General features: G+C 31.1%; 1 protein-coding gene across 2 annotated transcripts; it reads left to right on the top strand.

The window, feature by feature from the left end:
* Window positions 1–27,483, top strand: LOC127705898 (inactive hydroxysteroid dehydrogenase-like protein 1). 2 transcript variants are annotated; one of them, XM_052210261.1, is made up of 9 exons: window positions 1–225; window positions 7,751–7,873; window positions 9,008–9,118; window positions 10,102–10,160; window positions 11,769–11,813; window positions 14,354–14,388; window positions 17,290–17,371; window positions 20,017–20,244; window positions 22,515–27,483. In XM_052210261.1, the coding sequence occupies exons 1-9, from the start codon at window positions 15–17 to the stop codon at window positions 22,665–22,667; spliced, it is 1,047 nt and encodes a 348-aa protein (XP_052066221.1). In that variant the 5' UTR covers window positions 1–14; the 3' UTR covers window positions 22,668–27,483. The 2 variants fall into 2 exon arrangements, with proteins under 2 accessions (XP_052066221.1, XP_052066222.1); XM_052210262.1 differs by lacking the exon at window positions 17,290–17,371 and adding an exon at window positions 16,123–16,204.
* The last annotated feature ends 83 nt before the right edge of the window (window positions 27,484–27,566 follow it).

Raw genomic sequence — 27,566 nt, 5'->3', positions numbered from 1 at the left:
AGTAAGGTCGGGAAATGGCGGTAGTTGACAGCTTTGACTTTCTCCTTAAAGAGTTAGAAAGAACATGTACAAATACCAGAGATATTTTAGCATTTATTGGTGTATTTTATGCTTGTAAACGAACGCTACAATGTCTCATAGGATTGATAAAAGCAACAAACGACCATCTCCTGAGCAAACTTTCGTATATCAGCAATTACAAAAAACGTTTTGGAGCATGGGCGGGTAATTTAAATATAGAGAATTTGTTTTGTTTTGTCTGAATTGATATTTTAAAGCTTTTTTTCAAGATGAGGTAGTTATTACCTGTTAAAGATGATTGATTGATTGATATTTGCTTAGCGTCCAGTGGCAAATATTTCATGCATATTCAGAACAAGAAAGAGGACAAAGTCCGTATAAATAACTAATTAAATACTGATTTTTGCAAAATTCAAACTGCAAATAAATGATTTTGAATCTCATTACCAAGGTCTCAAGTATTTTCACATTAACAAATTATAACATTACACATGATACAAAAAACCACAACATACCCAACTATATCAGTCCTATTCAGGACTAATAACTCTGTCGATAAATATGAGCGGGTATACCATGTTGAAATGTATGCAATCACAAGTTTTTGTACACAAGTTAAAATTTCAATATCGGTTTAAATGCCTGGGCAAAAATGGACACAATATTCGCGCTTGATACAGGTCTGAATTTGGATTGTAATTAAATATTTGGAACATACTGGATTTTGCTTATATTGAATTGAAAAAAATTAATGACAAAAATCATATGCAATGAAGTCTCGTTTTCTATAAAATAATAAAAAAAACTATCAAATATAAAATTTGAATGAGAGTATTTGTTTCAAAACAATTATCGTGTAACATTAATATTTTATTTTTTTTTAAGCAAAAATCAACTTATCGAAGAATTTTTCATAATATTCATTTTTCTTAAAGTTCTTTATGGTATATATTTCTTCAGGTGTGTACACGGGAAAGAGAAAATATTTATTGGTGCACTTACAACGTTTGTATATATAACAAAATCTTAACTCTGGAAATACATGTGTATTCAAGGATATTAATGTCACCTGGTGGCTTTTGGTTTGACACGATTCCTTTGCATTACCTGACAATTTGTTGTTATGTAACATTATAACCTTAATTCGACTTCACCTGTTCGTCAAGGGATTAACTTTAAAAGGTACAGAGCATTTATCTTTTGTTGGGCATTATTTTTTTCTCTCTAGAGACGAAAACATTTTTTTCTATAAAAAAGTTATATATTTTTGAAAATAAAAATAAATTATACAGAAAAGGGGGAAAAAAACCCCAAAAAAGTGAAAAATAATTTTTTATTACAAATAAATTTGTAATTTCAGTGTTAACTATTTTCTGGAAACAATATATCTGTCAAAATATATGTTTCCTGCTGGGCAAAGTCCAAATAAATGGTTCCCTGCATATAAAGCAATATTTATCAATCATACTGATCATTTGATTGAATAAAGTAATTTCAAATAATGTGGCTTGATGTGTAGAATATTACTGCAAAATATCTTTGGAAAATCTCAAGTATTAAAAAAATGATGTTAAAAAAAGATGCCAAAATTGTCAGGAGTGCAACACTTTTTTGTGACATTTTGAAAAAATACTTTTTTTTAAAGACACAGCAAATTGTTGTATGGAGGTATGTGCCTTAAATTCTAATTTGTTTTACAACTATTATGTCTTAGTGATGAATTTAGCTTAGAATGAAGCTTTTCCATTAAACCATTTTGATACAGATGTGTTTTGAAAAAAAGTAGTGCCCTGTCATAAATTAGTACTACTGAGGAATAGAATGTTTTTTTAATAAATGAATCACACCTGAACATAAACAAAAGTCAATCCTGTAAAACAAATTTGTCCTTTCCAGAATGAATACTTCATTTACCTGATTATTGGTATAAATAATGTGTGAGAGTCAAGTAAATAAGGCCTCCCTATGAGTGTCAGGAGTGCAACTTTGAAGTTTAAAGACTCACATCTAATAAATACAAAAGCCAACATATTGTTCTGTTTTATTTTTCAAAAGATACTATACTAGATACAAGATTGCATCCAAAGAGTAGCCTGATAAACAAGGAATTTATCTTTTTGAGCCATTTCTTTGATGTCAGGAGTGCAACAGTTTTAAAATTTTATTTTATTGGACTTATATTTTAAGATAATATCAGCTCCTTATGACTTATTTGCATCTAAACATGTTTTCTAACTATTTAGGCTACATGTATGAGTTATAATAAATTTCTAAAGGTGAATTTCAAAGCAGGACTTTGATCCAAGAATTATTTTTTGTCACAAGCAAAAATATCTGAATGATGAATTTTCATATTATTTTCAAATTATGGAAGCTTATTGTCTTAAACTTTGTCTTTTGATTAGGAAATAACCATATTTCAGTTTAAAAGTTTTATAATGGTTTCATGTAATACTAATTAAATTATTATAATTGTTATAACAAACAATTAATTTTGTTGCACTCCTGACATGAATTTACCATAACATGCAGTTTTGCACATTTTGAGTTCAATTTTTATGATCCAACCTTTGAATGAATGAAAGATGGGAAAGATGGTTGTGAAACTGAACTTTAGAAGAAAATCAGACAGGCTAAGTGCATACAAACACACCATCAAAGTCAACAACAACTTCAACTTTGAGGAGTAGAAAATTGAGAAAAACACTGAAAGAAGATCCAAATCTGAAGGACAAACTAGACAAATATAAACAAAGAAAGTACAAAGAAAACAAAACAATGTAAAACTAAATTCAAAAAACATAGACCAGAATTAAAAACACATATGAGAAAATGAAAACAAAACAGAGAAAGTGGCAACAGAAAAGAAGAAGAAAATTGACACAAGCTAAAAAAGGTGCAAACCAGCAGAAAATTGTCCAGTCTAGTAGCAGAAGTACAGATGCAGTTACAATACCTAGAAAAATCAGAAAGAGAAGTCAAAGAATAAGACATTATCTTCCTGACCATCCCAAACCTTGGGCTAAAATAATTGAGCACATCATATCCATGCACAGCTACACCAAGGTGGTTGTCCGAGTTAATGAGAACTGATGGCAGCTGTGTGCACGAAATTGATGAGTCTTGAACATGTTGAGTATAAACAAAGTTGAGGAACCCCTCAAAGATCTGAAAACTGTTGAAAAGAAAATGGCATTTTCAAAGAGTCCCTTAGTTCTAAACTTTTCAGGTAGCCTTCTTATCTTTTTGAAAATGCCAGTTTCTTTTCAACAGTTTCCAGATCTTAAGGGGTCTCTCAACTTTGTTTCCACTTTGACACCCATCAATTTCTTGCACACTTCCATCAGTACTGATTAGCTCTTACAACTGCCTTGGTGTAGCTGTGAATATAAGGTATTCAATTGTTTTAGGCCAAGGTTTGGGTTGAAGAAGGAAGAATTTCCTTATACTTTGTCTTCTCTTTCTGATTTTTCTAGAAAGTGTATCTGCACCGGTACTTTTGCTTCTCGACTGGACATTTTTCTGTTGGTTTGCAACTTTTTTGGTTTGTGTCAATTTTCTTCTTCTCTTCTGTTGCCAATCTCTGTTTTGTTTTTTTTCATTTTCTCCATCTGTGTTTTTGCCTTCAGGTCTAAGTCTTTGTAATTTAATTTTACATTGTTTTGTTTTCTTTGCTTATACTTGTCTAGTGTTTTCTTTAGGTGGATCTTCTTTCAGAGTTTTCTCAATTTTCTGCTCATCAAAATTGAAGTTGTTGTTGACTTTGATGGTGTGTTTGTATGCACTTAGCCTGTCTGATTTTCTTCTAAAGTTCAGTTTCACAACCATCTTTCCCATCTTTCATTCATTCAAAGGTTGGATCATAAAAATTGAACTCAAAATGTGCAAAACTGCTTGTTATGGAAAATTCATGTCAGGAGTTCAACACAATTAATTGTTTGTTATTACAGATATAATAATTTGATTAGTATTACATGAAACCATTATAAAACTTTTAAATTGAAATATGGTTATTTTCTTATCAAAAGACACAGTTTATGACAATTAGTTTCCTAAATTCAAAAATTATATAAAAATTCATCATTCAGATATAATTGCTTGTGACAAACAATAATTTTTGGAAAAGTCCTGCTTTGAAATTCACCTTTAGGAATTTATTATAACTCATACATGTAGCCTAAGTAGCAAGAAAACATATTTGAAGGCAAATAAGTCATAAGGAGCTGATATTATCTTAAAATATAAGTCCAAGAAAATAACATTTTAAAACTGTTGCACTCCAAACATCAAAGAAATGGTGCAGAAAGATAAATTCCTTGTCTATCAGGCTACTCTTTGGGTGCAATCTTTTATCTAGTATAGTATCTTTTGAAAAATAAAACAGAACAATATGTTGGCTTTTGTATTTATTAAGTGTGAGTCTTTAAACTTCAAAGTTGCACTCCTGACCATTTATAGGGAAGCCTTTTTTACTTGACTATCACACATTATTTATATCAATAATCAGGTTAATAAAGTATTTATTCTGGAAAGGACATATCTTTTTTACAGGATTGACTTTTGTTTATGTTTAAGTGTGATTCATATATTCCAAAATCATTTATTCCTCAGTTGTACTAATTTTTGTGTTGCACTCCTGACAGGGCACTACTTTTGTATCAAAATGGTTTAATGGAAAAGCTTCATTCTGAGCTTAAATTATCACTAAGACATAATAGTTGTAAAGCAAATTAGAATTTAAGGCACATATCTTCAGACAACAATTTGCTGTGTCTTTAAAAAGTATTTTTTTCAAAATGTCACAAAAAAGTGTTGCACTCCTGACAATTTTGGCATCTTTTTTTAACGTCATTTTTTTAATACTTGAGATTTTCCAAAGATATTTTGCAGTAATATTCTACACAACAAGCCACAAAATTCAGCTCATTCTAAAACAGCAAAGACTGCCATTTAAAAAAAAATAGTAGCGTAATGTGATGAGACTTGAACTTCTGTATACAATAAGTAATAGATATGAAAAAGTTCAAAAATATTATTTAAATGAAATTAAAACGTTAAATCTGAAAGGTATATACACTTCATCTAGAAATCATGGGCTATTTTGATGATGTATAACTGTTTTGATATGATATATATTGAGTGTCAGGAGTGCAACAGAATAGGAGAAATAAAGTACCTTATATAGGTAATAATTTAAAAAGAAATTATGGTTCAGAAAAACTTTGAAGATTGCAGATCTCTTTATAATTTGTCAAACAACAATTCTGCTGAATATTTAATAGAATTTAGTTCATTGTTTGGTAACTTAACCTGATTTTAATAATAATGTGTCAGAGAAATCAATTTAAATATGAACTGAAGTGCATAAGATGCATAAGTTAAAATAGAAATAACATTCAAATAACAGATTTAGGTCTTTATAAATCAGCAATGATTACAAATTTTTAAAAATCATGAGTATTTTGTTCTAGTTTCTGTATTTTTTGTTTGGTGTATAATATGTCAGGAGTGCAACAAGTGGATGTATTTTCTTTTTGATATATCTTCTTTATTAAAAGATTTATCAATCAGTTTTTTTCCTCTGTGAATTTAAAAAAGGGTTCATTTTAATATGGAGAAGTTTTTTTATCAACTAATTAATGATTTATGTTTTAATCAAAACTTTTTCAATCAATTTTAAGTGAATTGATACAAAAAAAAAGCCAAAAACATAAAAAAAAAAGTGATAATCAAAGAGGAGATTATTAATCATTGCATCAAAAGTAATGTTTGGATCTCTGCAATCAATTGGGGTGAAAAAAATATAAATATTTGATATTGTTTGTCTGAAATCATATTCCAAAAATGTATACTTGATTTAAATTTTATTTATTGGTTTATGTCAATAAAGTTTCAGACCTTTTTTATTTTCTTTATACTTTTTTATATCCTTTTGGATTTATTAACTTAAATGTATATGTATCAAGATACAACAAAAGAAAGTGCACTGAAACAATGTTGAAATTTGGTCAAAAATTTAAAATTTGGACCATTTATTTTGACTTTGCCCTGCTATGTTTCACTTCACACTTGAAATAATTTTTTTTTATCAATAAATTTTGAAATCAAACGTATCAATATATCAACAACAACAAAAATAACAGAAACAGCACAGATTCTGCATGAAAAATACACGATGATTAAAAATACATGCAACACTCCCAAACACATCCGCCATTTTGAAAAATCCAGAAAAAATCACTTTTTTAAATCGATGTGGGACATAATTTGCCCTCGAATTAAACTATTTTAAGTAGAATACTTCGCCAGATATATGTTTTGATATACTCAATCGAGTTGCAAAGTTTTACTTTTATTTACGGAATTTGTGAATTTAAAGTACAAGTAGACGTGGGGTCACTAGATTTAGCATTGAGTCAATTGGGAAATGATGAGAAAAAGTGAGATATTTACGAATGTCCAGGGACGTAATTTAATCAATAATTAAACTGTCAGAACCAACATTGTTTGGTAGAATTATGTTGGAATACCAAGGATTAAGTTGCAAAAGTTAGAAAACGGGTCAGATTAATGAGAAGATTGAACTTTATTGAAGCACCTATGCATTTTATATGGGGCAATATAACACAAAATGGCGGCTCTCCTATGTCACCAAAGTCATGTGATGTCTTACTTAGTTGGATATGTCATTTAAAACCATCAGTAACTTTGAGAGATACTCTACATTATTGGTTTCATTAGAGATGGCTGACCAATAAATAATTTGATTTACCAAATTGCGAAAAGAAAAGAAAAAAGGACAAAAAAGTTAACAATTTTGAGTTCATTAGTATATTAATTTTTCGTTTTATTAATTTTCTCACTCATGTTACTGTTCATCCTCATATCAATTGCAGACTGGTTCAACATGTTCAATACCAGACAAAATGGGCTTCTGTCTATGTAAAGCATGATAACTTTCAAAGTGATACAGAGGCCTTTTATCCAATTTTTAGCAACCAAAAAGCAAAAAATCAATCTGATTTGAAAATTTTAACTAAAGAATGTATAAATTGCTTGTTGGTGAAATCATGATTGTCATAGGAAACTTTCTTGTACTTCCCTTTGCTTATATCCGTCGCTTAATGGCTCCATTATTCTCGTATCACAGCCTTTAGATGTGATCAAAACTTATCAGTGATGTCACAATGCTTCAGCAGAAGTTATCAGTGACGTCACAATATGTAAGGTGAGTCTGAGACATTATCAACTGGACAAGCGTAAAACTGTCTAAGGGAGGGGGAAAAAACTAGAAATAGCATGATAAACAGATTATCAGGGCTTTTGGGTATTGATATCGTAAAATATCAGCCGCTCAACATAGTGTGAAGATTTTTCGCTCGTTCACTATTCTCACTCCCCAAAAGGTTCACATTGTGGCTCACAGCTGACATTTTTCAAAATCAAGGTGTAGAATACCCTATAATCTATACATATCCGGCCATGGATGCTTGCCTACATGTATTTGACAAAAGCCAGATTAAAAAAAATATGTTTACTGTCACCAATTTTTGCCACTGACTTGAAACACTTTCTAACAAAAAACTGGTTACAAATTACATGTATTTTTCTTGCCAAAAACATTCGTGTTTGTATAAGCAAAAAGAATATAATAATGCTGTATTTTTTTTCTCTTTTGGTTTTTATTAATTCAATTGATATCAGCATGTGACATGATATATTTTTACAGTTGTAACAGGTAGTAGTGAAGGTATTGGATTAGCCTATGCCAAAGAACTAGCCAGTAGAGGATTACATGTTGTTATGATAAGTAGAGGAGAGAATAAGTTATACAGAGCAGCTAAAGATATAGGTATATATGCTAAATAGATCTACCCAAGTATTTCTAATGCTAGCCTGTTCAAGTGGTTTTGGAACATTGCCACTTTTCATTGGTTTCATAAAGTATAAGCAGATCTTAAGTTTGTATGAACAGTATAAGATTAAGAAAAAATGCCACTTTTGAAAAAGGAAGATTGGCCTTAGGACACCAGTTATGTCATTAGAATAGAGATGTGAAAGCTGAGATGAACTAAAAGTAGCCATTGACTTCAATCTAACTAAAACTGAATTTTGCAACATATCTGAAAAGGAGATTCCTATAAAGTTCTAATTTAAATTAGATAGGCATTGGTTTCATCCTAGAGACTAGTTTGTATTAGTTAATAAAAAAAAATAGAACCCATGGCTATAATTCCAATCGATATTAAGTTCATTGGGCCAAAAGTCATATAAGGTATTGCTGTCACTATTTCTTGGAATCTGAATTAAGTCCTTTCTCAATTCACATTTTAATCATTTTCTTGATAGCCCTTAAGCAGAATAAAATGAATGAAATGTCACAAGGAGTTTTTGGAATATTGTTTCTTTGCTGCTGATTCATCAACCATTATATTATCATGGCCTATTCTAGTTACTGGTTTGTCGAATTTTGAAAACTGGACTTCTAAAAATGGCTGAACCAATTCAAACCTAACTTGAGGAAGGAGTAACTCAGCCTCTGAGTTCCTTTGAGTGTCATCATGGTCATCAAATATATTTACTTTATAAAAGATCAGAATTACAAATGTGAGATTAATTATTGTGATTTCAGATTTATATTGCTAATAAAATTTTTGAAATTCAAGTTTTCATATTTTTATACAATAAATAAAACTTCGCAAAAATTTCAGAATTTACAGTAACAAACATATATTGATGAAGTGAAATTCAAACTTACCATGCATAAGTTTTCTGCTCTTTGGTCAGTTGTTGTCTCTTTGACACATTCCCCATTTCTATTCTCAATTTTATGCAGTAATCCATATTCTTACAATTAGCACCCTTTTTAGTCACTTGAATTTAGTTTAGGAAGATAACAATATTTGATATTTTTGTATACATTAAAGTTTTTAGACAAGTTCTCATTACACATTTGTTATACGATGTTATGGTTCTATTTAATTAGAAGAACAATATAAAGTGGAAACCTGTACAATAGCTGTTGATTTTGCTCATGGAAAAGAAATTTATGAGAAGATTTGGAATCAAATTAAAGACAAAGAAATTGGTATACTAGGTATGAAACTTTGTTTGTGTATAATAATAACAGATACAATATTTAACACAGTTTTTGACTTATATGTTCAAACAAAGAATATTATTGTTCATGAGAAGGCATGTGTTGAAGGAGGAAACAAATTGTAATGCAAGTTTTTATCACATGTCCCACTCAATCTGGTGCTTAAGGGACCGTCTTGAACTTGCATTGAGGTCTGATTGCAGTGGCGGATCCAGAACTTTTCATAAGGGGGGCCCGCTGACTGACCTAAGGGGGGCACGCTCCAGTCATGCTTCAGTGATTCCCTATATAATCAACCAAATTTTTCCCATGAAAGGGGGAGCCCGGGCCCCCCAGGGCCCCCCCTGGATCCGCCTATGGATTGTTTGCTCCATGTTGGAGGTCTCACATGCACTGTGAAGTGATTACCGGTATGCGTAAAAAATTAATAAGCAATATTCTTTCTTTTCTTCACTAATAATTAACTGCTTTGAATGAAACATTCGTTAAGAAAAGACTTACTGTAATAATTCATATATGGATGCTCAAGTCAGGTTGGCTGCCTCACAGCACCAATGATACTTTGATTTTTCATTGCAAATTCCTTCTCTTCCTCAATATTAATGAAATATTGGGGGGCTTTGCAACTGGACTATAAATATAATCTTTTATAGTGACTAAAGTAGGTGTTTAATGTACTAATTTCCTTACTCTTACTTGGGTATCTTAATACTAAGTTTTCGACAAATATGCAAGTTATATCAACCTCAAATCCATTCCTCACAGACTCATGCATCAATAAACAGCTTATTTTTTTAAATAATTTTGTCTATAATCTCCAATTGCCATTATGCCAAAAAGGCATTATGTTGAATAATAAAGCAATAGAGAATCTTATTAAACAGTTCCCCACTCCCCAGCCACATAGTCTATTGAATTACAAAGCTTCCTTCTCATGTTCATAATAAAGAAAATTATCTGATATTTTTTTTATATTACAGTAAACAATGTTGGTGTAATGTATGAATTTCCTCAGCTTTTCTTAGATGTTCCTGTAGAGGTATGTAGAATTAGAAGGTAATCTGAAAATTTTTCCATTTCTTATTATTGTGTCACCTGACAATGTCCAACTAGGGCAACGCACAGGGATCACTTCTGTTGTCTTAAATGGTCCGAGGTCGTCCTCATCATCTTGTTTTTCATATCACACTTTTTTGTCCTCAGCTTGAAAGCAGATTCACAGAGTATTTAGTCAAAATTGCACTGTCTCATCAATAAGCATGATAAGTAGAAAATGAAAGGATATGGAGTAAATGTACATGGAATAAAATCGTACACAATACCTAGAAAAAAATTAAAAATTATCAATGATAAGACATGATTTCAATTTTTTTATCTGTGTGATTGTCGGGGTTTCCTAAACCAAAGCAGTTTCTGTTTATATCAGTTTGTTAATATTATTAAAAAATGAAGACTATGTTTAGTTCATTTAAAAAAATGGCAAATACTGTGGATTCATTATCATTTTCAAACATGATTTTTTTCGGGTACCATTTTTTGTTGATTTTATGGGTATTGGGAAACAAAGAATTTAAAAGTTCATCAAAGTATAGATATTCTATAGGCTTGTATACAACTTTTGCAAAACCACAAAATCAAATATCCAAGATACTACATTATATTCTCAATCAATGAAAATTGGTACCGACCTAAATAAATGAATCCGCAGTAAGTGAAATGAAATGAAATTAAATTTAAGGTCAAGTAACAGTAAATGGATAATGTCCAGGCAACCAAATTTCTTTCAGTAAATTTCCAGCTGACAGTTGATTTAAATTTCCTCCTCACATTTCAAGAAAATTAATAATCCATGCAAAATATTTCATTTAGAATAAAATAGATACATAGCCACTGCATCACATTAACCTACTTTGCTGTACCTTTTAACCTGCAAAACTGTTGATTGTGTTGTAAAAAGTAATTAAGATCGGGAAATTTTAAAGATTAGAATATGAAACTGGTACTTCCTTGGGGAAATAGTGGCACTGAAAATATAGCCAAAAGCTGTAGTGTGTAACTAAATAATTAACCATAATGTTTGTCAATAAAGAAAAACATCTTTCATGTAAATATTTATTTTTTATTTGCATGTGTACAATATTTCTATAAACTCACAAATATGTGTCAGAAGGCAATTTTGTCATTTTTTTGAAAAAACATATTTATTTTATGCTATCTTAAACTGTAAAATTTTGGTGAATATTTGTAATATTTGAAAGTCCTTACGCTTTGAACTTTGCACTCGCGTACCAATTATATTTAAGCAAAAATCACCGTATTTTGAAATACTCCAAATTTAAGCCAAATAGGGCCCCTAGCGATCTTTTCAATTATTTAATATTTGACAGGTTGATGTTAATAGAGAAAGTGAGTTTGACAGCAATCATTATACAGTCATTTGATATTTGACAAAGGTGAATTGTTTGTGTGGCAGTAAACATTTTATAGTAATTTATATTTTACAAAATTTATTGTCACTAGTGAATGCGTCAGAGTGTTTTAGCAGACATTTTTTGATGATTTGATATTTTATAGAGATTGTGGCCACTAATGAATTTGAGAGTACATGTATTAGCAGATTTTTTTTATATAATTTGATATTTTACAGAGATTGTGGTCACTAGTGAATGTCAATGTAGCAGCAGCAACTATGGTATGTAAAATTCGAGAAAAACTAACATTCATTTGAATATCTATAAAAGGACATGTGAAGTAAATGTCAATTAAACAACACTACACAACACAAAAATAATCAGGCATCTTGATGTCAACAGCGATAGACAAATGTGTCTACCATATGTCTAGCTCTATCCTGCCCCAAGCACACAATATAGTTATTATGACAATCAAACAGAAACTACCAAAGATTTACCTATGAGCTAATAAAAGATCTTGATGTCAACATTTGGTCTACAATAAGAGACACATGTGCCTACCATATGTCAAGTGTATAAAACATGTAATAGTTGTGAATACAAGAATGTGTCCATAGTACATGGACGCCCCACTCGCACTATCATTTTCTATGTTCAGTTGACCGTGAAATTGGGGTCAAAACTCTAATTTGGCATTAAAATTAGAAAGATCATATCATAGGGAACATGTGTACTAAGTTTCAAGTTGATTGGACTTCAACTTTATCAAAAACTACCTTGACCAAAAACTTTAACCTGAAAGAATAAAATATTTAACCTGAAGCGGGACAGACGGACGAAAGAACGAACGGACGCACAGACCGAAAAACAATGTGCATAAATGGGGCATAAAAATTGATCCAATTTACCTAAGAGCCAATAAGACATCTCGATGTCAACATTTGGTCTACAATAAGAGACACATGTGCCTACCATATGTCAAGTGTATAATAGTTGTGAATAAAATTGAACAGATACTACCAGAGATTTACCTAAGAGCTAATCAGACATCTTGATGTCAACATTTAGGCTACAATAAAAGACACATGTGTCTCCATATGTCAAGCTCGAATCCGCCCTGAGTGTTCAATAGTTGTGAAGAAGAATTACCTATCCTAAGACACAATGTAAGAGCTCATAAGACAGCTTGATGTCAACATCTAGTCTACAATAAGAATTTCTCCTATGTCAAGCTCTAACCAGCCCATAGAGTATAATAGTTGTGAAGACAATTGGACAGATACTACTAAAGATTTACCTTAGAGCTCATAAAAGACATCTTGATGACAACATCTAGCCTACAATAAGAGACACATGTTTCTGCCATATGTCAAGCCTTAAACTGCTTCCAGTTTAAAAGAGATTGTAAAAAAAAAATAACCTTACTCAGTAGATCTTTCTTTGCTATGCTATTTATAGATATACTTTGATTAAATGTCAACCATAGTTTCTATTCATCATGTTCACAGTTTGTTGAGGGCACAACATATGATTTTTATAATGGTATGATGTTGTCAACATTGTAGTTGTTGTCCGAAGACATTTGGTTTCCAGACAATAACTTGAGTATAAGTGAATGGATCTCTATGAAATTGTACCACAAGGTTCCATATCACAAAAGAAAGGATAGGATTGATTTTGGCGGTTATTGTCCTAACTGTTTAGGAATTAGGGACCAAAAAAAAAGTATTTTTCTTGTTTCAGGATGATAACTTGTGTATAAGTGTATGGATCTTTATGAAATTGTACCACAAGGTACCATACCTGAAAAGGAAAGTTGGGATTGATTTTGGGGGTTATGGCCTAAACCTTTTCAGAATTAGGGACCAAAAAGAGTAAAAAAAAAAAGGATTTTCTGGTTTCAAGACAATAACTTGAGTATAAGTCTATGGATCTCTATGAAATTGTACCACAAGGTTCAATACCAAAAAAGGAAGGTTGGGATTTGATTTCTCTTTAATATTATGAATCTAACCGTGTATTAAGATTTTTAATTTTGGGTCCCGTTTTCAAATTGGCCCACATTAAGGTCTAAAGGGTCCTAAATTAAACTTTGTTTGATTTCAACAAAAGTTGCATTCTTGGGGTTCTTTAAATATGCTGAATCTAACGGTATATTTAGTATTTTGATTTTAGGCCCTGTTTTCAAGTTGGTCCAAGTTGGGCCCAAAATTAACTTTGTTTTGATTTCAACAAAAATGTAATATAAGGGGTTCTTTGATATGCTGAATCTAACTGTGTATTTGGATTTTGGGCCCCATTATCAAATTATTCCACATTGAGGTCCAAAGGATCCAAAATTAAACTCTGTTTGATTTCATTAAAAATTGAATTCTTGGGATTCTTGAAACTTACCATGTATTTAGATTTTGGATATTGGATCATAATCGGTAAATGTCCAATTTCAAATTTTGAAGTCCTTAGACCACATTCATTCTGTGTCAGAAACCAATGCTGTGTCAAATATTTAATCACAATCCAAATTCCGAGCTGTATCAAACTTGAATGTTGTGTCCATACTTACTCCAACTGTTAATGGTTTGACCTCTGTGGTTGTATCAAGCTGCACCCTGCATTTTAATTTATTACTGATAAATTTGTTTCATATTTGTAAGTCAACATTATACTTTTACTCTTGACAGCAGCAATTGCAGAGACCAGAGGTGATTTCTCTAAATAAAATGTCTTATTGTTTATATTAACACATTCATAGCACAGCATTGCAAAGTTTTTTATTTATATTCTGGAAAAAAATGTAATTCTAGTGTTTTATTTACAGATGACACATCTCATAATGCCACAGATGGTTCAAAGGTTAGTATGTATACAAAACACTGCCAGCAAAAATAATTTCATTTATATAAGTTTGAAACCAATATCAAAATAGAAACTTATTGCTCAGATTTCTAGTAAATGGGTGTTTCTTCCCTAAGTTATTGTTGTAATATGTTATATTCTTTCTTTACTATGATTTGTAAACTTACACGGAATGCATTGAGAAATAAGGGTTATTCAAGCATGAAGATTGTACTTTTAAATACAGAGAAAAGAACAAAACAATCTTGAAGTTCCCAGCATCATCTTCTGTAGTTCAGATAGTTATGACTTTATGGAATGATGGTTTTCACTAATAGTTTATTATACAACAGCATAAACATTTTGTGGTCGTATATTGGTATGACCTCGTCGTCGTTGTCGACGTCGTCTTCCAAAGACACATTGATTTTCGCACTCTAACTTTAGTTTAAGTGAATGGATCTCTATGAAATTTTACCATAAGGTTCAATACCACAAAAGGAAGGTTGGGATTGATTTTGGGGGTTATGGTACCAACAGTTAAGGAATTAGGGGCCAAAAAGGGGCCAAAAATAAACATTTTTGTAACTTCCAGACATAACTTGTGTGTTAGTGTATGGATCTCTCTGACATTGTACCACAAGGTTCCATATCACAAAGGATATGCTGGGATTGATTTTGGGGGTAATTGCCTCAAAATTTTAGGAATTAGGGGCCAAAAAAGGGGCAAAAAACAAGCATTTTTCTAGTTTCATGATAATAACTTGTGTGTAAGTGTATGGATCTTTCTGAAATTGTTCTACAAGGTTTCATATCACAAAGGGAAAGCTGGAATTGAGTTTGGGGGTAATTGCCCAAAACGTTTAGGAAAAAGGGGCCAAAAAGTGGCCAAAAATAAGCATTTTTCTAGTTTCCAGAGAATAACTTGTGTTCAAGTGTATGGATCTCTCTGAAATTGTACTGCAAGGTACCATACCACAAAGGGAAAGCTGGGATTGATTTTGGGGGTAATTGCCTCAAAATGTTAGGAATTAGGGGCCAAAAAGGGGAAAAAAACAAGCATTTTTCTAGTTACATGACAATAACTTGTGTGTAAGTGTATGGATCTTTATGAAATTGTACTACAAGGGTCCACATCTCAAAGGGAAAGCTGGGTTTGAGTTTGGGGGTAATTGCCCTAAACGTTTAGGAATTTGGGGCCAAAAAAGGGGCCTAAAAACAAGCATTTTTCTAGTTTCCAGACAATAACTTGTGTATGGATCTCTCTGAAATTGTACTGCAAGGTACCATACCACAAAAGGAAGGCTGGGATTGAGTTTGGGGGTGATGAATCATAAGGGGTTTCAAAAAATTTGGGGGAGGGATTTTTTTTCCCTTTTTTTCCTTTTTTTTTCTTTAAAATTTTCCGTTTTTAAAATTGGTTATTCCTGATTTATATATAAAAGCAAATAATAATGATATGGTTTGAATAGGTAAATTAAAACTTTTTAAGTTCTTAGACCACATTCACTCTGTGTCAGAAACCTATGCTGTGTCAAATATTTAATCACAATCCAAATTCAGTGCTGTATCAAGCTTGAATGTTGTGTCCATACTTGCCCCAACTGTTCAGGGTTCGACCTCTGCAGTCGTATCAAGCTGCGCCCAGCGGAGCATTTTATATTTCATTTTGATATCTTTATTTTCTTCTAAAAGGAAAGCTAAACACAAAATAGTTGAATAATTATCTGGACTAGATGTTTTCTGTTGTAGAGGGAAGGGAGCTGTTATCATGCTTGCCTCTGGGTCAAGTTCCCAAATCACACCACAAATGACTGTTTATGCAGCAACAAAGGTTAGATGATTGAATGTATTTAATGCATTCCTTTTTTTTATCGAAGGACAGTTTAAAATACCATAAAAGTACTGAAAATACCAAAATTAAATTTTTCATTGAGATGACCAAAATTTATATTTAAAAAAGAAGATGAATTGTCAATTTAAAAATAATAGAAAATTATAAATCTTTAAAACATTGTACCTGATAATCTGGGATGGCTGCCCAAATGCTTCACAGTTGAACTGATTTTATCCTACAATTTATTTTGGGGGGTAGTGGGAGGGGAGTCTATAGAAGTTATCTTGTCTGTCCATTTGTATTTCCATGTTCCTTGTAAGTGGAACTCTTCCTAGACTTCAGGATGGATATAAGTATAACACTACCTTATGATGATAAGATGTGCATAAAGGAAGTAATCCAGATCAAACATAATAAAGAGGAGATAATAGAGAATACTTACTTCAATAGACTTAAGGTGGTGTGGGATATCCTTTTGTGGGCTCTCTCACAGTTTTATTGCCTTTAAACAGTTTTTTACATCTATATTATTTTCAAGGGCAGATCAAGGATTTTTTAAAGGGAGAGGGGCATAATTCCCAATATTTGAATGCATATCACCAAGCGGAGCAAGGCCAGAATAGTTTGGTCTACTTTGAATAAAAATTTATATACATATCATGAAAAAAAAAAGATTTAAAAAAGTTTTGGCGATCAAAAGTTTGGGGCTAATGCTCTCTACTCACCCCCTGGATTGACCACCAATTTTTACCTTTAGGATGATAATGATAAGAATATTTAGATTCTTACATAAATTTGCCCTCCCTTTTTTGATTTCAGACTTTTTCAGTGAAAAGAAAATGTTCATTCAGAAAACAATTTATTTCTTTAGTGGAATACTGAAATATAGAAGTTGGTTGCTGCCTTCATTTTCAATTTTTAGGGCTAAACATATATTTTGTTGACAATTTCTATAGTCTAAGCAAAATGCACACTGGTATAGAACATAGTACTTTTATGGTATTTAAGCATATCTTTCTCACCCTATGAGCCTGATTTTGAGAGAAAATGTAAAACTTGAGTATAAAAATTGTTTGTTACAGGAAAAAAGGAGCTATAGTTATGGTGTCCTCAGGTTCATGTACAAAAATTACTCCACAAATGACAGTGTATGCTGCTACAACGGTTAGAATAGTGTTAGCGTAGTATGTCTTGTTGCTTGCTTATAATATTCTATTTGTTGTAACTTTCATTTTTTTGTCCCCTGCGTAACGTGTTGCGGGGGACATGGAAAACGGGGTGCGTCTGTCCGTGTGTCCATCTGTGTGTGCATGCGTCCGACAGTCTTGTGAGCGCTTTCACAGGTACAATTCTTGCCAGATTGTTATAAAACTTATACTATAGGTTAATATCAGCAATATCTCGGACAAGTTTTATAATGGTGGCTGATCGACTTTTTTAAAAAGAGTTATGCCCCTTGGAAATATCAAATTTATGGAAAATGGCCTTGTTAGCACTCTCACGGGTACAATTCTTGCCAGATTTTAATAAAACTTATACCATAGGTTAATATCAGCAATATCTCGGACAAGTTGTATAATAGTGGATGATCGACTTTTATTAAGAGAGTTATGCCCCTTGGAAATATTTAATTTATGGAAAATGGCCTCGTTAGCGCTCTGAAGGGTACAATTCTTGCCAGATTTTTATAAAACTTATACTATAGGTTAATATCAGCAAAATCTCAGACAAGTTTTATAATGGTGGATGATCGACTTTTTTTAAAAGAGTCTTGCCCCTTGGAAATATTTAATTTATGGAAAATGGCCTTGTTAGCACTCTGAAGGGTACAATTCTTGCCAGATTTTTATAAAACTTATGCCATATGTTAATATCAGCAATATATCGGACAAGTTTTATAATGGTGGACGATTGCCTTTTTTTAAAAGAGTTATGCCCCTTGGAAATGAAGGGTACAATTCTTGCCAGATTTTTTATAAAACTATATACTATTGGTTAATATCAGCAATATCTCGGACAAGTTCTATAATGGTGGACGATCGACTTTCTTTAAAAGAGTGATGCCCTTGGAAATATAAACATTGGAACTCTGTTCTTTTATTTAAATAATATATAATATTAATATGCTGTTTTGGATATGGAAAATGTATTATATGAATTCCATATCAAAGTAAAGCAAACATATCACTATTATTGATGCATTCCAAAATTTTTAAGTTGACCCATGAAATAAGAATGATGGAGTTAATAATAAAAAATGTCAGTTTTCGAAATCTTCAAACTAGATTGTCTCCCTTTAGGTATTTTTTATAGTGATAGATTTTCCATTATTTTGCATGCTCCATATGATGTTCAAAAAAATTATATTATTTATATTGAAATGAATTCAGTCTGAATCATAAAGAATTAATTAGCGAAAACAACATTTCAGATAGCTATTAACAAATCATTTTTACTAAAAATTGACAATTTTTTTCAGTCTCTGTTTCAAATAAGTTCTGTGATTTGGTTAAAAAATTGTAAACTTTATCCTTTCACCCCCTTTATTTTTGCCATGTTCATATAGACATACAGACTTAAGACTTTAGAATCAACTCCTGATAGTTCTGCAGCGTAAATTGTGAAAATCATGGAAAGTAGAAGCAATTGAAAACACTTACCAGAAAGTTTAGTTTTTACATTTGAACAATTATTATCACAAAAATTTATTTGCACTATATACCAATACACATTTTATAAACAAGTGGAACAAAACTTGATGGCATGCATGTGCTTTTCCTAAATTGCATTTATTTTCTTGGTAATTTTCATTGTTGCAATCATCAAATATTTTCTACATTGCAAATGCTTTCAGTCAATTGTGTAGAATTATTATCTGTATACAGAACTGTAGTTATAGATATAAATAAGAATGTATCCATTTTGTATTAGTTTTTTCAAATGACCAGTAGATGGGCTTGCCTTCCTTTTTAAAATGTATGGGTAAAGTGTATAACTCTTCAAATATTGGTCAGTGCACTTTAAGTCAAAGTTAATCAATGGAATTTATATTAATAAAACAAAAGTCCAAACGTTCTGCACTGAACTGCAACAATGCTTTATGTTTATTCATTTAACCAGGACATTCTGATGTATATAAAGTATGTATGAACAAACTGTTAAGACTTTTTTCATTGGTCCACACTACAGACAAAAAAACAATATTACCATGGTTACTATATCTGCATGAATTGACAGAATTGCCCAATGCTGGAATTTACAGATAAAATAAGATGATTTATTATATTAAAGTGTCACCATCCATTATAGTATCTATATATAGATATATACACAAAGTCATAAGAACCTAACATTTAGTAAAGGGATCTTTTCTATAGATATAAGAAGATGTGGTATGAGTGCAAATGAGACAACTCTCCATCCAAGTCAAAATTTATAAAAGTAAACCATTATAGGTCAAAGTGCGGTCTTCAACAAGGAGCCTTGGCTCACACCGAACAGCAAGCTATAAAGGGCCCCAAAAATTACTAGTGTAAAACCATTCAAATGGGAAAACCAACGGTCTAATCTATATAAAAAACGAGAAACGAGAAACACTTATGAACCACATCAACAAACGACAACTACTGAACATCAGATTCCTGACTTAGGACAGGTGCAAACAATTGCAGCGAGTTTATATATATAAGAATATACCATGGGCTTTTTCTTCAAAATTAAACAGATAATGGATCAGATATCTGAAAATCTGTTTACTTTCCAATAATTTATGTACATTGAGCTCAAAAAGATGATATTTTATGTTTCAGTATTTCCTGGACTATTTTGCCAGGGGATTACAATATGAGTACCGGAACTCAGGAGTTATTGTACAGTCTCTGATGCCATTTTATGTTGCGACTAGAATGACACGCTATAGTCAGACATTATCTAAACCAGGTTTATTTATACCATCAGCAGATAACTATGCCAAGTCAGCAATAGCTACACTAGGATATAGTAGCAGAACATCAGGATACTGGCCACATACTATACAGGTACATGTATACAGTGATATATACATTTACTTATTTTTGAAGTATTTGATACTCATAGCCATTATTTCGAAAAAAGAGAGCATGTTGTCATTTTAAGAGAGATGTTTTTTTTAATATGAAAACTACAGGATTTGATATGCAAAAATTAGTCTTAAACAATTTTTTTACTTTCAATATAGATTTTTAAGTATTACAAACTTGTTAACATCTTAGATGTGTATATAAACAAAAAAGTTAAGTTTAAGATTACAATATGCAAACACTTTGCTGGCTGTGAATTACTTTAAAGGTTGGTGTGATAATGCTCTTTGTCTAGTTTGAATTAAGTTTATCTCTTTAAATTTAGTTGTCCGTGATGAGCAACAGCAGGGTTAGGCTCATTTGCATGTAACTTTCATACTTGCATAAATTGTTTTAAATCAATAATACTAGAGAGAAAAACAACTTAATAAGTATTCAAATATATTTGTAGGTTATTGTTGGTTGTTGTTTGCGATATTTGTTTTTATGCCCCCTGTAGGCAACAGGGCATAAAGTGTTATCCTTGACCGTCCGTCTGTCAGTTCTTCTGTCTGTACCATTTTTGTTTATCACTCTTACTTAAGTTTGTGAATTTTATAAAACTCATTCACAATGCTTAGAACCTCAACATGCAGACAGAGTTCGAATTTGGGTTGTGAGTCATTTACTGTTCTAGAGTTATGCCCCTTTTTAACTTGGAAGATTGCAAAGCTTGAGTGGGGGCATTCGTGTCCTCAGACAGGTTCTTCTTTTATTTGTTGATTTTTTTTACATAAATCAGGCCATTGGTTTTCATGTTTGAAAGTTTCACATTTTGTCTATCTGGGAGCTATTATAGTTTACTATACAGTATGAAATTTGCTCATTATTGAAGGCTGCATGGTGACCTATAGTTGTGAACATTCACATCTATTGGTCTTAAGTGGATAGTTGCCTTATTTTAATATATATGCATACATGTGAACCTCCCGATGGGAGTACAACAATCCCATTTTCAGGGGTCTCCTCCTGTCCTCACATTGAAGAGATAAAAAATCCCATGTATAAAAATTATCATGAATGAAAAATTTCAGGCACCATTTTTTATTATGATGTTTACAAATGTTTGTTATTGAAGGCCTAAAAACCCAAGTGTATCGAACATATCCTGTGTAACTGACATTACCTGATTAGGCAACATGTGGAGATTTTGACCTGGCCTGTGGCTAATTAACAAGTGATAATAGTTTGATTGAACAAAAAACAGGTGATAGGATATTAAAAACTTGTTATGGCTTCTGTCTATGGCACACACCGATAAATACCGGCATTGATAGAAAAGTGGAAAGTTGTTTTCAAAACATTGATCAGAAGGTTTTGATGCCGAAAAAACATTTAATAAATTTTCAACTCAGCAAAGAAACATTGACTATGCCACACTCCAGTGCAGACATTAAGGACCTTCAGCATGCTAAAGAAGATCCAAACCTGGGACATTATATAATAGTTTCAGTTCTAACTGACATCAGATAAGCATTGATTCAAAATACAATTCACAGCCTCCTAAAAGCTACAATAAACTGTTTCAAGGATCCTGATTACTTTAGTACAGAGTCAAGTGTATTAAAGGCAGCCAAGGCAGCTTGTACTTCTTACATGACCCAGTGTTCCAAGACCAGTGCTTTAATTTTTAAATAACATTTGTCACTGTAAAATTGACAGTACTTTAGCTAATATATTTTACGGCGTTTGAAATATTGAGTACTAAGTTTTCTAGCAAAATGACGTTCTTAATGCTTAAAAACCATGCATGACTATTGTTTGTTAATTTTTCATCTATTTATCATTTTATAAATGTATAGCATATTTCATTTTTATATATCTACGCCAATGACATTCAATACAAATAAATAAGATGGAGGCATGAATAAAACACTATACTTTGATTTTCTCTTAATACTAAAAAAAAAAGGTTAAATCATACTCATAGTACTCATAGTACTTTATTTATTAGCAGTCAACAATCAAAAACAAAACAAGAATCTTCTCAATATTTCTTTCAAGTGATATCATTCAAACAGAATGGCTACATGGGTACTGTAAACACATTACATTCAGGTGGAAAATTGAAGAAAAAACACTTTAAAAAACAAATTTTACATCAGATGGTTACATTTACGACAAAGTTTAAGTCAATAAAATGCCTCCTGATCTGAGTTTCATAATCCATCCAATGTATGTATATGTAATATAACTTTATTTTATTATAGGCATGGATATCAGATAGCATTCCTGAATGGCTGTGGATGTGGGGAGCCACAAGACTGAATAATGCCTTACGTAGACAGGGACAAGAAAAGTTACACCATAAAAAAACACTTAGGAAAAGGGGAAGTGAACTATCTTTTGAATCAGATTCTTGATGTTGAAGGAAAGTAGAAACAAACTATTATGCATGTACTTATGAGAATCTTGAAAATTATACTGGAAGATTTTTTATTCTTTTCAGGTGTATCTGAAGTAATTTAACATTCATGTGAAACTGATACTGGTCTTGTTATAAGAGTTGAAAACTGTTATTTATTCATTTCCCTGCTAGAGAATGTTGTTGGCCAAGTTTGATATATTTTACATAAAAAAATAGACTTAGGTGAATGAATTTTACCAATTTCTCCAATTTTCAATATTGATTAATGGTGAATACTATAAATACAGAATTTGTGCATGCATTAAATATTGCAATTTGTAAACAATGGACAAATCTACTGCATTATTTTTTTTTGATTTCAAGACATTTTGCATACATATAAGACTATCAAAATCTAAAATACAGCTTATTATTTTTGTGAAACCTATCGTGTCACAATATTAACGATATTGATAGCATCACAAAATTTCTGAGATAGAAAAAATTGCAAAATGAATTTATGCACCATTTGCATGTTGTGAATTTTTATTTTATTGTATTTGTGTTGTAATGCAAATGCAAGGAAAGAGAGAAAGAATTTCACTTCATTCAATTGAATTGTTCTATGTTTTGTGAAATTAATTAAAACTTTTTTTATAAAAAAAAATTAAAAAAAATAAGTCTGAACAATGTTGTTAGATGCCCGGACATTTATCATTAGAAGATATTATTAAATGATGAAAACGTATTTATGAAATGATTGTTTGTAAAGTGCCTGTGTTTTACTATGAATCTATTTAGTTAAATTGTTGTGCTATATTGTAATGTCTGTGCTATATTGTAATGTCTGTGCCATAGTTTTATATAGAATTGCATTCAATGATGAGATTTATTTTTGTATCATCATAACAGACAGTTTCTGTGGCCAGGTTTAACCAAAGACCAAAATTTATTTTTGCTTTTGTGCTTATGAGCATGCTGCATTAAGAAGTAATAACATAAAGACTTACATAAAGCTCAGCATGAGAAAGATATGTCTGGATGGATTGACAATTCTCTCAGCAAACTATTACTTTGAGAGATTGCATGCTAAAGATTCATCTATCATGTCAGTTTAATGACATATATGATAAATATATAAATAAGGAGATGTGGTATGAATGCCAATGAGACAACTATCCACCAAAGTTCAAATGAAGTGGATGTAAGCAACTATAGGAGCTGTACAGTCTTCAACAATGAGAAAAACCCATACTGGATAGTCGAATATAAAAGGCCCCAACATGAAAAATATGAAACAAATCAATTGAGAAAACTAACAGCCTAATTTATAACAAAACTATTAGTCTGGCTCAGCCATTGGAGAATATACTTACATAATATCTCTATAGTTCCCCCTCTTAATGAAGTTTAAAATTGAATATTGGGATGCCCCAAGCCATCCATGTCCACATACACATCTATGGAGGGCAATTTGGTGTCAGCATCTTTGAAAGATTGTCAGATACCTGTCAGACTGTGACAATTAACATGACCCATGTAAATGATGTTGTATGGTGTTGTGGCTTTGATTAGTTTTTAAACATACATATAAGTTACCATAAACTAAATGACCTAGCATCATGTAACATGTTTCAATGATGCATTTTTTTTAGTGTGATAGCATGTAAGGTGACTAAGTTTTCTTAAGGAAGACAATACTCATTTTATTTGTTAAATGATTTACCAAAAAGTTAACTGGAGTAGGCTATTGTCTTCTGTACTTGTCCTGCTTAGCAGTAAACATGATATGCATGCAGAGAGGATGTGTATGTCCAGTCTGTATGAGGATATAAATCTTGCATGTAGGGAGAATGCAATGGTATTTGTAAGTTAGAGAATCCTTCAACAATCCTTTGAGTGGTCCATAGTTGGCTTGAAAAAGGCAAAATTTTTACTGCTATTCAACAATTACCGTAAAGGGGAAATTTTCGTCAGGGTTTTTTTTACAAAATTTTGCCATTTAAGATAAATTTGTGAAATTATTCCCTTGTTCATTTTTGTTATGCAAAGAAGATTCGAATCAGGTACAAGAAAATTGAAAGTGAGATCTTTGTGAACCGGTTTTGAACCACAACTTGCAAAATTTAAATTCCAGGAAAATAAACTACTTTACAATACTCTCTTTTTCTGTGGCAGATCAAATTTCCCACTCTTCATCTAGTGTAGCCAATTTACCAAAGCCTGCCAATGAAGCTTTATTGTTAATTTCTTCTCATTATGGACATGCATGAAATATATTCCTCTGGATGTGAAGCAAACCACAATCAATTGATCAATGTAGTTGTTGCAGGTTTTTTATTTTTGTGGGTTTGAAGAATAGTTTTTTGGCATTTCCTTGACATATTTTCAAAAATTGAAGGAACTAGCAAAAAGTGTAAATTGCAAAAATTATCATCATGACAAGCTGCACCCCTCCTGAAACTGTGGAAAATCTGTTTACCTGTTTTGGAGTAGTTGCACTTGAAATATGTATTTTTTTGTATTTTTGGGCCATTATTGTGAAAACTATAGGAGCTTTGTTAAACATGTAAAATGCAAAAATGATCAGCAATACAAGAGTAAATATAGTATGTTCATATAATAGTCCTTATCAGCAAACTGGCAGTTTTTGCACAATACAGGTTTGCTTCTGTCAACGTATATTTGTTCCGCCTAACAGAAGTTCCACTGGAAACTTTGTTATAAACAATGTCATAATATCTATTCCTGTTGGAACAAATATTCTATACCATTTATATCGTTAGGAACATATACTGTAATATTTATTCCTGTGGAAATAGTATTCCAGAATATTTTTTCCTTTTGGAACTTATATTATGAAGGAACTTCTATTCTGTGACACTTCTTGTTGATAAGGAGTTATGTCCCTTGCAAATGTAAATTCTATGGACTATTGCATTAAAAGCTCTCTCAAACCTACATTTTTGACAGATTTTTATGCAAAGGCTAAATATATGCAGTCTCATAGGAGTTCAAAAATCAGCACTGACCAATAATTTTTACAGGCGTTATGATCCTAGGAAATGTAAATTATATTCAAAATTGCATTGTAAGCACTCTACATTCCTTGTAGGAATTTAATGTAATTTATTTAAACAGTTTTTAATAAGGTCAAATATTTTTACATGAGTTATGCCTCTTGGAAATAGAAATTATATGAAAAATTGCATTGTAACCAATCTGATGACTTTATTCTTGAAGGATATTTATGAAAAAGTTTAAAAGAACAAAACATATATATTGGAGTAATTGTCCTTGAACAGATTAAATATGTTCATTGGTGGGTGGCATTGACAGGTTTTTCTTTTATCTTTATAGCACCTAATTGTTACATTCTATATAATGATACATGTCATTTTTGCTATTTCATGATAGTTTTTATAAAAAATAAGGAGATATGGTATGATTGAAAATGAGACAAATTAACTTATCATAGACACCAGGATTCAAATTTTGTATGCCAGACGTGTGTTTTGTCTACAATAGACTCATCAGTGACACTCAAATCTAAAAGTTAAATTAAGATGAAAAGCATTGTACACTTTAGATTCAATTTTTGGCCATTTAAAGTTTATTTATATTTCATTTCCTGGTTTTTATTTTCATTGTATTGGTGACTTGTTTCGACAAAACACATTTTCCAGTGTCAAAATTGTAAAGAAACAATCTTGTCCTAATATAGACTGATTACATAATGACTGTCAAACTTGATACTGATTGATATGAAATTCCTACTTACAGGTTACTCAATTTCAAAATAGCATTATCATGATCAGAAGATTTTAGAATTAGTCTGTTTAGAATTAGAAAACTACTGTGTATTGAAATACTGTAAATTCAGAAATTATTGCAATGTTTTTATTATCGCGAAAAATGTGACAGGGTTATAATCACAATAATTTAAACTCGCATTTTGAAATATTTTATATGAATTAAACAGGATTGTTCTCAATATCACAAAAATTAGAATCGCATTTTAGTCTAAAACGACAAAATCGCAATAATAAATGCACGCAATTATTTCTGAATTTACAGTAGTTAGCATTTTTCATTGTATTAGATAAATGTTTCAATGATTTATTATTTCTTGTTTTAAAATTTGCTCCTTTCAGTGCAATGGTAGATATATATTTTGTGAGTTCTCAAATAGTTTTTACATACTAAATCCATGAAATTTATTATATTTTGAAATCAATGGATCCACCGTATATGCAATGTATCTTTCTGAAGATTTCATTATTTTGTCATGTTTATAGATTTACACAATAACAAATAGCTTATATTTTTGTTATATTATTTTTACAGAAGTGCTGAATTTTGTCTGAAATAAGGATTACTCATGAGATGGAAAACATTCAGACACAATTTGTATTTGAAACTGTTTGTCATGATAAGTTAACCACAAATAAAAACTGCCACAACATTTTGTTGTTAGGAATGTAAATAGACAATTTGTGTATTTTTAAGTATTCTAAATGGTAATGTGTAAACTAAGGGGTTATTTGTATAATCTTTATTAATGAAACTTATCTTGCTGACATTTGGTAAAAGTTGTATAGTCTAGCTGCAAAATATCCCTGTTCAACACAAGATTTCTCTGTTATTATTTATGTTTTTTGTTTTGAATGTTGGTGAATAAATTTACCTTGATTGAATATGTATTAATATTTATGCAAAACTGGATTGACATTTTGTATTTTCGTTTTTTTATGACATGAATAGCTTATGTGATGCCATGTTTTTATGTGTTCATATTTCATATGATAAATATTTGAGTGATTTTAACCTCATTTCATTTTTTGTCTTCTTGAAAGATATATGTATTCATTGATAATTAAAAAAAATGATAAAAAAAATGTGTCACATTGACCAT

The sequence above is a fragment of the Mytilus californianus genome, unplaced genomic scaffold (assembly GCF_021869535.1).
Source record: "Mytilus californianus isolate M0D057914Y unplaced genomic scaffold, xbMytCali1.0.p SCAF_6, whole genome shotgun sequence".
Lineage (NCBI taxonomy): Eukaryota > Metazoa > Mollusca > Bivalvia > Mytilida > Mytilidae > Mytilus > Mytilus californianus.
This window is presented reverse-complemented; position numbering and strand designations above follow the sequence as displayed.

Bases quoted from the DNA above. Each gene is read 5' to 3' on its own strand.
- LOC127705898 (XM_052210261.1), top strand. From the start codon at position 15: ATGGCGGTAGTTGACAGCTTTGACTTTCTCCTTAAAGAGTTAGAAAGA. The intron at 9,119-10,101 runs GTATGAAACTTT...TTTATATTACAG, and splicing joins CAAAGAAATTGGTATACTAG to TAAACAATGTTGGTGTAATG. The intron at 17,372-20,016 runs GTTAGAATAGTG...TTTATGTTTCAG, and splicing joins CAGTGTATGCTGCTACAACG to TATTTCCTGGACTATTTTGC.